Source organism: Dendropsophus ebraccatus, chromosome 2, assembly GCF_027789765.1.
Source record: "Dendropsophus ebraccatus isolate aDenEbr1 chromosome 2, aDenEbr1.pat, whole genome shotgun sequence".
Classification (NCBI taxonomy): domain Eukaryota; kingdom Metazoa; phylum Chordata; class Amphibia; order Anura; family Hylidae; genus Dendropsophus; species Dendropsophus ebraccatus.
Genome location: NC_091455.1, coordinates 152,478,207 through 152,492,143, shown reverse-complemented (window position 1 = coordinate 152,492,143; position 13,937 = coordinate 152,478,207). Strand labels below are relative to the sequence as shown.

The 13,937-nt window shown below is 39.6% G+C and overlaps 1 protein-coding gene across 1 annotated transcript in view; it reads left to right on the top strand.

The window, feature by feature from the left end:
- ADCY1 (adenylate cyclase 1) overlaps nt 1-13,937 on the top strand; it is a 240,049-nt gene that overhangs the window by 159,794 nt on the left and 66,318 nt on the right. Inside the window, exons 8-13 of the mRNA XM_069959698.1 lie at nt 1,822-1,977; nt 3,201-3,395; nt 4,928-5,025; nt 6,736-6,820; nt 10,579-10,668; nt 13,512-13,768. Of these exons, the coding sequence (XP_069815799.1) occupies nt 1,822-1,977; nt 3,201-3,395; nt 4,928-5,025; nt 6,736-6,820; nt 10,579-10,668; nt 13,512-13,768 (881 nt within the window). The remainder of the gene's footprint in view (nt 1-1,821; nt 1,978-3,200; nt 3,396-4,927; nt 5,026-6,735; nt 6,821-10,578; nt 10,669-13,511; nt 13,769-13,937) is intronic.

Here is a 13,937-nt window from a genome sequence, read left to right as displayed (position 1 = left end):
ACCCCCCCTCCCCCCCCCCCCCCCCCCAAAAAAAAAAAAAACTTACTTCTTCCTTAACAAAAAAGTGGCCATGAAGTTAAGGGGTTACAAAAAAGAATTGCCCTTCCTAAAAGATCAATCATTGTATTATGGTGTCAAATTCAGAAATCAGAAAAGAAAAAATACTTTCATATTTAAAACATAGAAGATTGTCAGCAGAAAGAGACCACTGGGCCTGCATAGCGGGGTCTACAGCACTGTACTATGACCCAGGAAGTCTCCCTCACCTTTAAAATCATAGCAGATCCACTTCAGGCTGGGGCTTACATCAGGGGAGAGGACTGTGGAGTTAATCTCTCCATAGCTGTAACCCCTCTCTCCCCAGAGAGTGCTGTGTGTATGTGCCCACATCTGCCCTGCTCATTCCTTCATGCTCCCTCCAGTCTCTGTCGGCCCTTGTGTGTCCCATCCTCTTCATTACTGTACAGTAACTTAATATCACATATTCTGCTGTTTATGAACGTTTGTTTCATCTGTTTTACATGTTATTCAGAATAATAAATCATTAATTTTTGGGTGTGGAACCAATTGTCTGCATTTCAATTATTTCTTATGGTAAAATTTGCTTTGGTGTAAGAGTGGATTTGGATTACAAGCACAGTTCCGGAATCAATTATGCTTGTAATCCAAGGCACCACTGTATGTTTATCTCAGGCATGTTTAAATTCTGTTATTGTAGGTTTACCAACCAAATCTGTTGGAAGTTTGTTCAAAGCATCTAACACTCTTTCATTAAAGTAATATTTTCAAACGTTGCTTCTGATCTTTCCACTAACTAACCTCTCACTCTGTCCTTATTCTTGAGTTCTGTGGGTTTTTTTTGTTTTTGTTTTTCCTTGAACATACTTCCCCCCTGAACCTTATTTAGTCCTTAAAGGGGTACTCCAGTGCTGATAAAAAAAAACAATCAATTATAACCTTATTTTTTTTACACTTACGATCCCTCCTGAGTCTGTCTCTGTTTAAATTTCCAGCTGTTTTCAGGTACCTGAAGCTCCAGTTAGTGGCTTCATTTTTTCTTTGCTTCCTGGTTTGGGCTTTCCCATGATGCACTTTATCTCATGTGATGTCTAACTGCTCTCACCTCTTTATGGGCAACTTTGCTGAAGTTCAGATAGGCGATATCCATGGCACCACCTTCATCCAGCACTTTTGTGACATAATCAAAGAAATCAATGAAAATCAAATCAATAAAAGCTTACTATAAGGCCGGGTTCACACTATGTGAGACACCAGCCGTTCTGTGACCCGGACGTGGTACTACAGTACCGGCCGGATGAACTTCATTTGTTCTTAATTGGGATGCGGGCTCATCTGTGTGCGCCCAGTTCCCTATTCACCATAGCTGCACTCTCCATTGTGTAAGCTTTCAGTGTGGCCATGTCAGTTTTTCCTGCGGCTGCTAGGGATTCCCTCTGACTGCAGTGCAAAGTAACTTTTCTATTAATCACGGCCGTCGTTGCAAATTGGCAACAACAGCCGTGATTAATAGAAAAGTGACGTTGTGTGAACGTATCCTAAAAGTAGTTTTTAAAAAAATAAAAAGTTGCCATTTTTTCAGTAAACTGACAGTTTTATATTAGATGCTTTTTGTTAAAGATATAAAATAATGACAAAACAAACAAACAAACAAACAGTCTAGTTCGTTAATTAGTAAGAAAAAAGAAACCTAATAACACTACCATCAAAAGTAATTCTAAGAGGCAGTGGTTGGGAATTTCTAATCGTAAGCTGTGATAAAATTTCTAGACAATTTTAATAGATGTATTTTATTTTTGCCAGATATTTCCTGGACTGATTCTGTCTGACATAAAGCCTGCCAAAAGGATGAAATTCAAGACTGTCTGCTATCTCCTAGTTCAGCTCATGCACTGTCGTAAGATGTTCAAGGCGGAAATCCCATTTTCCAATGTAATGACTTGTGAGGATGATGATAAGGTAATAAAAATTAGTGTCAGCTTCTTGATATTTACAATTTGTACTATAAATATTTTTGAATGTCAAAAAGTTGTACTATTAATTCATCTAAATGTAGAAAAACAGTAAATTGTAATTTCTATTTTTGTTTAATTAGTATTTTTGAACCACAAGATTTAAAAAGTACATTCCATTAAAATAAACTTTTGATAAGTTATCATCTCACTGCTAAGACCTGCTGTGATCATAGATATAGCCGGAGAGAGCCTGCGGCAGCAGCGCAATCCCTCCCCTAATACTAATAATTCTGACAATGCATGTTTATGAGGCTACATTGCCGGAAGTAGCTAGCAGCCTAGGAGTGGAGACTATATCTCCTGATCACAGCAGGATTCAGCAATGAAATCGGCTGCAATCATTAACTTTTGACATGCCCAATGACGTGTCAAAAGTTCTTTTTAATGACAATAACTCTTTAAACTCATCTGAGAACCGTGTTAAGCTTTATTTTGTATGTATCAAAGCTTTTAATTTTATAAAGACTTTTTTGTGAAGCTACATTAAATAGTTTAATGATTTAGGTTAGTTTCACACAGCCTTGATACAGACACATTTTAGATCACATATCATCTACTGAATTAAATGTAAATCTTAGAACTTTATGGTGCGCAGCTCCTAGCCCCAGATGTACCGATGTACCGATGTAGTGAAGGTAACTGTCAGTTGCTGATAACTCTGCTACACTTATATGCACTAGAGTTCCCATTATTCACTACCAGACCTACACCAGCAGAATTGTCAGTCAGATTTGGTGCATGAGTGCATCTAATTAACACACTTTGACTCGGCTACATATGAACTAGTTTTTATATGCGTATAGGGGGACACTTATTAAAACCAATGTAAATTTACTAAGAGGTGCATGCCTCCTGAGCAGGTGTAGATTTCTGCCACAATTCATGCCTGGCATACGCCATGGAAAAAGATAAGAATCTGCATCTTCCCTGTAGCATACAGCACTGGTGTAAGTTTCACAAATGTTCCCCATGATCTATTTCACTATATTTAAACCTTATAACAAATATTTAAAACAAGAATCCAACAGAATTTAAATGTTTTTGAAAAAGACCTCTGTCAGGAAAATTCATCATGCTGCATATAAATTAACAGTATTAATCTTTAACTGTAGATCTCCGTTGCTAATCATATTTGACAACTGTCTTCCTTCTAATTTACCATATTAGAGGAGAGCTTTACGAACAGCCTCCGAAAAACTCAGGAACCGTTCTTCATTTTCTACAAATGTCATACACAATACTCCAGGAACCCGTGTGAATCGTTATATCAGCCGTTTGATTGAAGCTCGACAAACTGATTCTGAGATGTCAGATTTGAATTTTATAAGTTTAAAATACAAGCAAGCCGAACGTGAACAGAAGGTTAGTGATGCCAAGTAATAAATATTTACACTGTTATAATAACAAATACTAATTATAGGCTTAGTATATGTAGAGTAAAGCCAGCTCTCGCCACTCAGCATCAGGTACGCACGAGTCCCCCACTCCAACTTTACGTCACTTGTTCAGAAGAAAAACTGCTGGGCTCAGCGTTTAGTGCAAGTTGTAATTTTATTGAGTTCTTTTAAAAGGCCATACAGAGAGAACCAAACTGAGTTGTTCAGACACCTTATTTCTGTCAGTGTTTCAGTATTTTTTAAAGAAATAGCACTGCAAACTGTACAATTATTGCTATAAAAAATGTATCAACAGTAAAACACTGGAATCAGTACAGTGAAAGAGAAACACTGCCCTTCAAAGACATTTTACATGTTTAAAGGTGGCCTACACCTTCATCTGACATCTATTCATCCCCTATGAACATTCATACTTCTTTTAGCCAAGTGTATATATTCAAGAGGATAGCAAAACACTGCCAGACAGAAGCCTAAACTTAGATTCTCCATTTTTACCTTAAAGGAGAAGTCCAAGCAAAATAATTTTAAAATATGTTATTGCTAGGGATGAGCAAATCGGCTGAGGTTCAAGTTTGTATGAACCTGAACTATCGGCTTCTGATTCCCGCTCTCTGCCTGCTCCGTGGAGAGGGTGGATACAGCCTGAGGACCGCCTAGAAAACTGGGATACAGCCTATGGCTAAAATTTTCCCTGCACTTACTACAGCGTAACCGAACTATTAATTTATCTCATTCCTGATCTCGCACGGTAAACGGCGTTAGCGCAAAAAAATCCCAAAGTGCAAAATTGCGCATTTTTGGTCGCATCAAATCCAGAAAAATTGTAATAAAAAGTGATCAAAAAGTTGTATATGTGCAATCAAGGTACCAATAGAAAGGAAACATCATGGTGCAAAATATGACACCTCACACAGCCCCATAGACCAAAGGATAAAAGCGTTATAAGCCTGGGAATGGAGCGATTTTAAGGAACATATATTTGTTTACAGGCCATCAAATACAATGAAAGTTAAACATGTTATATATCGTTGTAATCATAACGACTTGAGGAACATATAGAACAAGTCAGTTTTACCCCACGGCGAATGGCGTAGAAACAAATACCCCCCAAATAAACAAAATGCGTGGGTTTTTTTCAATTTCACCACACACTTATTTATTTTTTTCGGTTTTCCAGTGTACTTTACGAAAAAATTCAGCATGTCATTGCAAAGTACAATTAGTGGCGCAAAAAATGAGGGCTCATGTGGGTTTCTAGGTGGAAAACTGGAAGTGCTATGGCCTTTTAAGCACAAGGAGGAAAAAACGAAAACGCAAAAATCGAAATTGGCTCTGTCCTTAAGGGGTTAACAAGTCTTACTTTTTGGAACTGATTTTGTATGAGTTTATTAGTCCCAGAAAAAACCTGTTTTGTTATTATTAGTGTAAATTACATTACATTGTATAATTACCTTGTCTATTTTAGTTTAAACCAATACTATTTTTTTCTTTTAACAGTATCACCAGCTTCATGATGAATACTTTACCAGTGCAGTTGTCCTTTCATTAATTTTAGCTGCCTTATTTGGCCTTGTCTACCTTTTGATAATCCCACAGTAAGTATTCATAACCAGCCATAAAAGCCAGTCTGAACAACATGCGTCCTACTTACCAATCAATTACAATGAGGAGTAGGAGCATATTTAAAATGGTGGTCCATTTGGTGGGCATGTTTGTTGTCCCTCCATTAAATATAATATAGTAGATTTAAGTTGCTCTCTTAATCCTAAATACATCCTTAGCATTTCTTGCCTTGATACTAATCATCTTGTTTGAGCTACCCCCTGAGATGAGTTTGACGTTAAAGGGGTTATCCAGTGCTAAAAAAAAACATGGCCACTTTCTTCCAGAAACAGCTTTACTCTTGTCTCCAGCTTGGACGGTGTTTTGCTGCTCAGTTCCATTGAAGGGAATGGAGCTTAATTGCAAACCGTACCTGACCTAGAGACAAGAGTTGTGCTGTCTCTGAAAGAAAGTGGCCATGTTTTTTAGCAATGGATAACCCCTTTAACATGAATCTCCTTATGGAGGGTTAGTCCCTTTTTCCCTAAACCAGTTACTGTGACCCTCAGTCTAATGTCTAATCTAGAGTAGTTGTATACTCTATAAGGAATACTAAATGGTCTTCATCTTTTAGTAAGCAAATCAGCTACAGTTAAAGAAGCAGTTTACATTTTTTTTTTACCTGACCACACGCTGCGCGCTGGCACAGTAGAGATGAGCGAACCTCGAGCATGCTCGAGTCCATCCGAATCCGATCGTTCGGCATTTGATTAGTGGTGGCTGCTGAAGTTGGATAAAGCCCTAAGGCTATGTGGAAAACATTGATATAGTCATTGACTGTATCCATGTTTTCCAGACAACCTTAGAGCTTTATCCAAGTTCAGCAGCCACCGCTAATCAAATGCCAAAAGTTGGGGTTAGGATGGACTCGAACCCGAACCCGGTTCGCTCATCTCTACTCACCAGCGATGATTGTGTCCCTCAGCGAAGATTTGTACCGGTCCTGTGGCGCCGTTAAAACCCTGTGACAGTTCACATTACCACTCCTGTGACCCCTGTCTCCTGTCGATTGAAGGCCGGAAGTCACGCTCTCCAATGCATTCTGTATGGGAGAGTGCAGAAGGACACCAATCTAGGAACTTGCTGAGAGAAGATTGCAGGGTGTTGGGCTGTGCAGGACTGCTCCGTGCTCCCTCACTCCTCTCAGCCCCTCCCCTGTCCATAGCCACATAATGGATAGAGAAATCCTGCTTCTTCTGAAGTCAGGGGGAGCTAGAAAAACAGCTTTTTCAGTACAGATGAAAACTTAAATAAAACCTATTCCAGAGTTTATTAAAATTGCTTGTACTATAGATATTTATTGTTTTCTCAAACATGACCCTGAAATGACAGTTACGCTTTAAAGACCCTTTTTTATGGCCTGATGTGTGGCTGTTTTCAACAAGTAGTGATCAAGATTTGCGCTCCTTTGCAGTTATCCTTTGCTAGCCCTTTTACATTAAAGCGTCATGACCGCCATTTCTGGATTCTGATCACCCAACCAAGTGTACAGATTTACACACAGAAAAAAAAGAAAAGTAAACAAAAAGTTATTTTCTGTTGTTGTTTTTTTTCCAATTTCAGTGTTCATTGTTAGGGCGTTAAACTAGTCTTCTGTTCTGCTTTTACTGTGCTGTAATTTGAATGTGGATTTAATACAATTTTACGAAAGCATTTGTTTTTAAATTTCAGATAGATAAATGCTCTTATTTTGTTTTCACTAGAAGCACTATTGTCCTTGTCCTCCTGGTGCTCTGCATATGCTTCCTGGTGGCTTGTATTATGTATCTACATGTCACACGAGTGCAGGTAAATATGTATGCGTGGTTATAAACAAAGATGATTATTGTAAAAATGAACAACCCTCTGGTTCTGTATATGGAAAGTAAGATTTACAAATATGCCACAATTCTGTAATGGGGAAGGGGTTAAATAGAACCAATTTGGTGTGTCAATCATAAGAAATAGAATGTTTACCTTCTTCAAAGAGAGTATGTCAGTTGGATAATAAATAAGTATATTTGCTTCACCCCTTCAAGACCAGAAAAGTTTTTTTTACCATTCTTGTTTTTTTTTCTCCTCCTAGTTCTATATAGGGCAAGACTTATTTTTTCATATGAGAACTTGTTTGTGCAGAACCAATTGTACTCTGCATTTTACCTTAAAAAATATATTTGTGAGTCTAGGTTCTCACAACGGCCGTTGTTTTTAAAATTATTTATGACGGATGCAAATAATGATTATGAACATTATTTGCATATGTTATTTATTTTAAAAAAAGGTCTTTTTTTTATTACACTTTTTATATCTCCATAGGAAATATGTTTTATAAAGTATTTAAAGTGTTAACTAACTGGCCTCAACGTCTGACTCCTTATTCCCCCTCTTGTGCCTGGCAGGTTAATTTTTGTGGGACAGTCCAGAATGGATTATTGAGTGTAAACGTTGAGGGTAAATACCAAAGCGTACCACTAGAGGTCCTGCTAACATAACAAATAGAAGCCCATAAAGATACAAGGCACTATATTAACAATTAAAATCTGTTGAGACATTATATGATGTAACTTGTCTAGAGAACCAGATAGAATTTAAATGTTAACAGTTTAGATTATACAGGGATCAAAGGCTAAATGTCATTAAATTGGGAATGGAAAACAAAGATTATTGTATTAATCATTCAATCAAAATGGCTGTAAGGTTTGTGAACTGAGTTTGAAACCCCACCCAATCTGAAGACAAGAGAGGGGGAAAAGTGACCATGTTTTTGTAGCACTGGATAACCCCTTGGATGTTGGTGTACTGTAAAGAAGTAACATCCATTGTTACCTAGATGGTCGTCTTCCCAAGTGGTGGATTGGTGGAGTGGTGCAGTGTGATGAGGTTATCTGTGTACTGAATATGCAAAACAAGAGTCCATGGAGTCTCGATTGCGAGCCTCAAAACACGGGATAGCCAGATATCTCTAGCCTGTTCCCACGGGGTGCCTCCATGATGGGGAGAGCACCACACCACCCTGATAAATAGCCCCTTAAGTCCCACTTGGTTGCGAGTATTGGAACACAAACAGGGAAATACCAGGGTGGTCCCTTTTTGTCAATGTCTAACTCAAGGTACAAGTATTGCGATCATGACAAGGGCTTGCCAAGGCAGGCCTCCATCCACAGACAGCTGTTTCGGGGTATTTGACCCTCGTCAGTGTGGAGTAGGATTCTGGCTAGTTGGGGCAATAGCAAATCGACCAACAAAACACAGTAATCACTGAACTCAAGGAGAACAGTGAAAAAAACTCCAATGAAGTACTCAATGAAGAGTCTCCACTGATGCCCCCAAATGTAACCCTACTTACTTAGCTTTGTGGCCTGGAAAAGTGTATAATGTGTGTGTGTGTGTGTGTATAATAAAAATAAAAGCAGCTTTATTATTTTATGTCTGCCCTAGCTATATATCTCTGTATTGAACACCTAGATTTTAAAATGTAGGCTAACAGAAAGTAGACCTATCATAAATGGTAGTTATTAAAGTGTCACTGTCATTATAACTTTCAAAATCTAAATCAACAGTAGAGTTGGAATAAAGCAAGTTTGCAATTTACATTTCTTATTGTTTTAGTTATCATGTTTTAAGCAAAGCTATACTTACTTGTATCCAGGTCCAATCACCTGAAGGCAGCTTTTGAGTATTGTGCTGGTTGAGAAAAGGAGACCAAAAGCAGCAAGTCCTGACCAGTACAAAGAGTCAGGGCTCAATGCGTCCATTAAATAACTGCCTTAGCACGCAAATAGTCTTTCTTTTGCAACCAGCACAAGACCAAAAAAGCTAAGTTCAGGAGACTTGGTATAACTTTGTTTTGATTATCATTATAATGACAGTGCCCATTTAATTATTTTGTGGGGTACATCTATCTAAAAAAAAAAAATGTCAGGACAGGGGTGGTAGGAACAAGACACGACAGTGAGCCCTGAGGCTGAACCCACCAACTGACCCTACCTACTTGCCTCAATTGGCCCTAGGTGGCCGTGGACAACCATAAAGTCGTTCCCTGTACTAGACACGCGAAAACAGAACCAAACAGACAAACAAACACAATAGTGGATAGTCAAACAAGCTAGGTCAGAACTAAACGGGCAGCGTAGTACAAAATCAGGTTACAATCGAATAGTCAAAAAGTCAAGCAAGAGGTCAGGTAACAAAGTTGAGCAAGCAGAAGGAGTTAGGGCGGGGATCGCGGGGATAGACAGGGGGAGCTGGGACCAGGGTATGAAACCTAATAACCAGCGCTGGTAGACTGCCTTAGCTTTCTTTTATGCTGACCAAGAGCCAGGTCCGGATCCCCATTGGACCAGCGCTCTGATATTCCAGGTTTCAGATAGGCAGAGAGACAAGTCCGTCTAAAGACCTACTCAGCTGCATAAATCAAGTCTTCTAGTGATCAGTTTAACTCCTGCATTGCTAGGAAGCTGAGAAGCAAGCGGGTGTGGCACATAAAAGTAAAAACAAGCCCAGTTCACACCAGGTTACTGCACAATCGTCACACAAAACTTGTCTATTTTAACGTAAAGTCTTAAAACCACTTGATGTTTAAAAAAATTTTTTATTCCCAACATTCCCCAACTGACATCTGTCAGTGTGTCCAAAAACTAACACTGGTTGTGACTGAAAGGGGTTAATAATTAATCAGGATCATGTTGGCGCTGTTTGGTACATACATTAAACTTTTAATTTCATTATTGTATCACTTGTTTGTTGGCTGACCTAGAAATCACTGTTGGTGGATGAGCCATGTGGAAGGCTCTTTTCAGATGTCATGTACATGGAAAATGTGGATTTATACCATACACAGGAATAGGGTATAGTATCTAAAATATGTTTTACTGTCTGAGAAGTCAGGTAAAAGTCAGTTAGAATATGCCTAATATTATCTTTTTAATGTTTGATTATTCAGTGGCTAAATCTGTAAACACCATAATAGTAAGTATATAAAAAAAAAAGTATACAACAGAGACATGACAAAAAGAACTAATCAGAAATGGTGTTTAGATCAACATATTCATCTTTGTTCCTTGTTAATACTAAAGGCTGTGGCCAACTGTATCTAAAGGGAACCTGTCACCCCCCGTGCCGGGGCAGATACGCCCCCCCCCCCCCCCGCTAGAGACCCTTTTATTGAAGCCCGGTGTGCGCTCATCAGAGATGAGTCCAACGCTTATAGAGAATGAAGGCTCCATTCTCTAGGAGCGTCGGACTCATCTCTGATGCACACCCGCCGGGCTTCAGATCGTGATATCTCGGCACCGGAGAGAGTCCAGGAGTGGGACTTCGTGCATGGGGTAAGTATAAGGGCCTCTAGCGGGGGTCGGCCAGGCTCTGCCCCGGCATGGGGGGTGACAGGTCCTCTTTAACATTTTTTATCAGATTAATAAATTTCACATAATAATCAAATGCATTTCCTCTAAACAGTTATAATATAAATATACTGTACATAATTCATATTACAGTTTGAGAAGTCTTTGAGAAGACATGTATACAGATAACACTAACCAAATTACCGATTGTGTTTTATCTTGCAGTGCTTTCCAGGGTGCCTAACAATACAAATACGAACTGTTTTATGTATTTTCATAGTAATATTAATATACTCTGTGGCACAAGGATGTGTGGTGAGTATTAACAATTTACTGTTTCTGTAGTTAGTAAAGAATTACAGATAGAAAATAAAGATATATAACACATTACACATAAAAGCAATAGATTTTTTTTTCTAAATATCTATAATATGTTTACATGAAGAAGAATACTATAAAGTCACGGTCACTATTATACATGAAAAAAAAGTAACATACAGATGTAGCCACCTTTAACATGATCGCTGACGCGTTAATTTTCTGATTTAATGCGTCAGGGTGATGGCAAGGAAAGTCCTTTGGTGTAGTTCCAGACTTGGCCAGTAGGTGGCAGTACTACAGTTGAAATCATTTACTATAGGAGTTCAGCTCTGGTGCGATCTGCGGCTGTGTCCTCTCTCTACTGCAGATGCCATAAACTCTCCTAAACTGAAACCCATATTTAAATCTGTACTGTAATGACAGAACCTGGTTCTGTAATTTATTAGAATCATCATATAAGGCCCTTATTGCAATGCCAGAACCTACTGGGTTCTGTCATTACAGTAAGGAAAATTAATATGCGGCAAGCTCATGATCGTTTTTGGTATCTGTAGTGGAGAGAGAGGATGGCCAGCAGATCATGGCAGATATCTCTGAGTACAGATAATGTAGTGAATGTCACCTGCAGTCCTATGTAACACCACAGATAACACAGTGATATCTCTGAGTATATATAATGTAGTAGCTGTCACCTGCAGCCCTATGTGAGATGATAGCCCCTTTACCCCCTGTGCTGTGTGTGTCGATCAGCATGGGGCACAGAGGATACATAGGAGAAGGAGATGGCAGAAGAGGGGATAGTGATGTGTAAGTAGGAAATGGCTGCATCTTTTCCTTCAGTCTATGACACAATGTTAGGGAAAGGCTAATTGTTAATGTGGGATGACAGGACAATACTTTTGGAGAAAAATTAAGGTGTTTTTTCTTTGCGAACACATTTACCCATCTGGTGATCCTTACAGAAGTTGCATATTGCAATAAGCACCTGAATATGGGGAAATCTGTGCAAAAACCACCTTTCTTTTTCTCCAAAAATATTCACTGACTTTTCCACATGATTTCAGGCACTGGGGGAGGGGGCTGTCTAATCTCTAAGGGACCAGGCACAGCCTTTATACAGTACTGGAGGGAGGGGGAAGGGTCTGCACATGGGGAGGGAGCAGGGTTATACAATGGGGGGGAGGGTCTCGGAAGTGCTGGGTGCCGTTTATATACAGTACTGGGGGAGGCATCATAGAGCACTGGATGTGGTGGGGCTGCAGTTCAGGTTATTTGCCCTCTGCTCCCCCCTTCCCCCTCTATGTGCATGCTCTGCCCCTCACCTGCTCCCAGTATCCCCTCCCTCAGTAAAGTGCAGTCTGTGCCCCATGCTGATCGACACACACAGCACAGGGGGTAAAGGGACTGGGCTACAGTTCAGGTTATTTGCCCTCTGCTTCCCCCTTCCCCCTCTATGTACATGCTGTGCCCCTCATCTGCTCCCAGTATCCCCTCCCTCAGTAAAGTGCACCCTGTGCCCCATGCTGATCGACACACACAGCACAGGGGGTAAAGGGGCTATCAGCTTCATTCATTCTAGTTACATATTCTAGTTATCTCTGCTGTTACATAGGACTGCAGGTGACATCTACTACATTATCTGTACTCAGAGAGAAATCACTGTGTTATCTGTGGTGTTGTATAGGACTGCAAGTGACACCTGCTACATAGGTGATCATAATGCTGGGAATGCCTAAACTGTGTTCTGTCACTATAGAAAACAATTTGAAATTTCCGCCAACTCAGGGAGACTTTCTGCTTTGGCTACAGAAACCCCGTAGAAAAGCTGAAAATCTGCACTGTGTAATTTTACATTGATCCATGCGCCACCTGGTGGTGAAATGTAAGAATTACATGTAAAATCTCTTCACGCGTTAAGGTATCTTTGACGGGGAAACGTTACTGTGTCGGGCTGAAGCGTCAACGCGATCATGGTAAGGATGGCTACATCTGTATAAGTTACATTATTGCTGCATTAATGTAGTATACAGACTACATGGTGTCAGTATAAAAAAAAACAGCTTTTATAAAAGCTTGTCTCAGGTGCCAATTCCAGTGCTGCTTCTTTATTGTTGCTACTCTTTCCTCAATATAGTGATTTTATTATTTATTTGACTACGTGTTCTTTTTCCTAAATAGTCAAATGCAGTGGCGTAGCTACCATGGAGGTAGGGTACGCAGTTGCTATGGGGCCCTGGGGAGAAGGTAAGAGCGTATGTCCTTCTGCTTAACCCCTTATGTACTGCAGTGTGTGACACAATGTTACTTACATGCTGCAACACAAAAAAGGGTTAACAAGCAGAAGACAGATCTTTCCTTCACTGCACTGATAACCTCTGTTCTCCAGTTGCGCAATAAAGTAGAAAAGAAAAATTTGCAGAGCTTCATGCAGAGGTCAGGGGTTATCAGTGCACGAGCAGTAAAGCGAGTATCTCATTGTCTTCTGAACATTGGGTTACTTACACACTGCAGTACATAAGGGGTTAAGCAGAGGGTAGTCTGCTCCTGCACCTATGTATTTTACCACAAGGGCTCCTAATGGGCCCTTATAGATAAAAACAGTGGACTGTCATAGCAAGCAGCCATTGGCTCTCTGCTCTGCCAGTTACTCTTGTGGTTGCAGCCAGGATTCTGCCACAATAGATTTTATTTTTTGCTCACATCACGGAGCATACACTATAAAATACAAAAATGTTGGAATCGGGCACCTGGGCTTACAAAATGGAATAGAAAAAAAATAGATTTTTATTCTAACCAGAGGTCCTTTTCAAGAAATGTTTGTTTGTTTGTTTTTCCAGGTTGGATGCATGCCTTGGTCATGGAGTGCAAATTCCAGCAGCTCCATTATGATTATTTCTCCAAATGGAGAAAATAAAACCATGGAGGAACGTCCATGTGACACAGCTCACTATGCTTTCCTGTCATGTGTGGTGGGCACGTTAACATTGGCAATTTTTTTACGTATTTCTTCATTGCCAAAAATGATTTTACTTCTTTTTGTTACTGTTTTATACATAGTAATTTTGGAACTCAGTGGATACCGAAAAGCATCAGGGTAAGAACCCTTAAATACCTGGTGATAATACACTTCTAGGATATGTTTACACATAGTATTTCTGTCAGTTTTTTGATCAGTAGAGGGCAAAATTATAATGGGAAGATATGCATAGTTTCTATGTTTTCAACCCACTCCTGGTTTTGGTTGTAAAAAGACTGACCAAAAG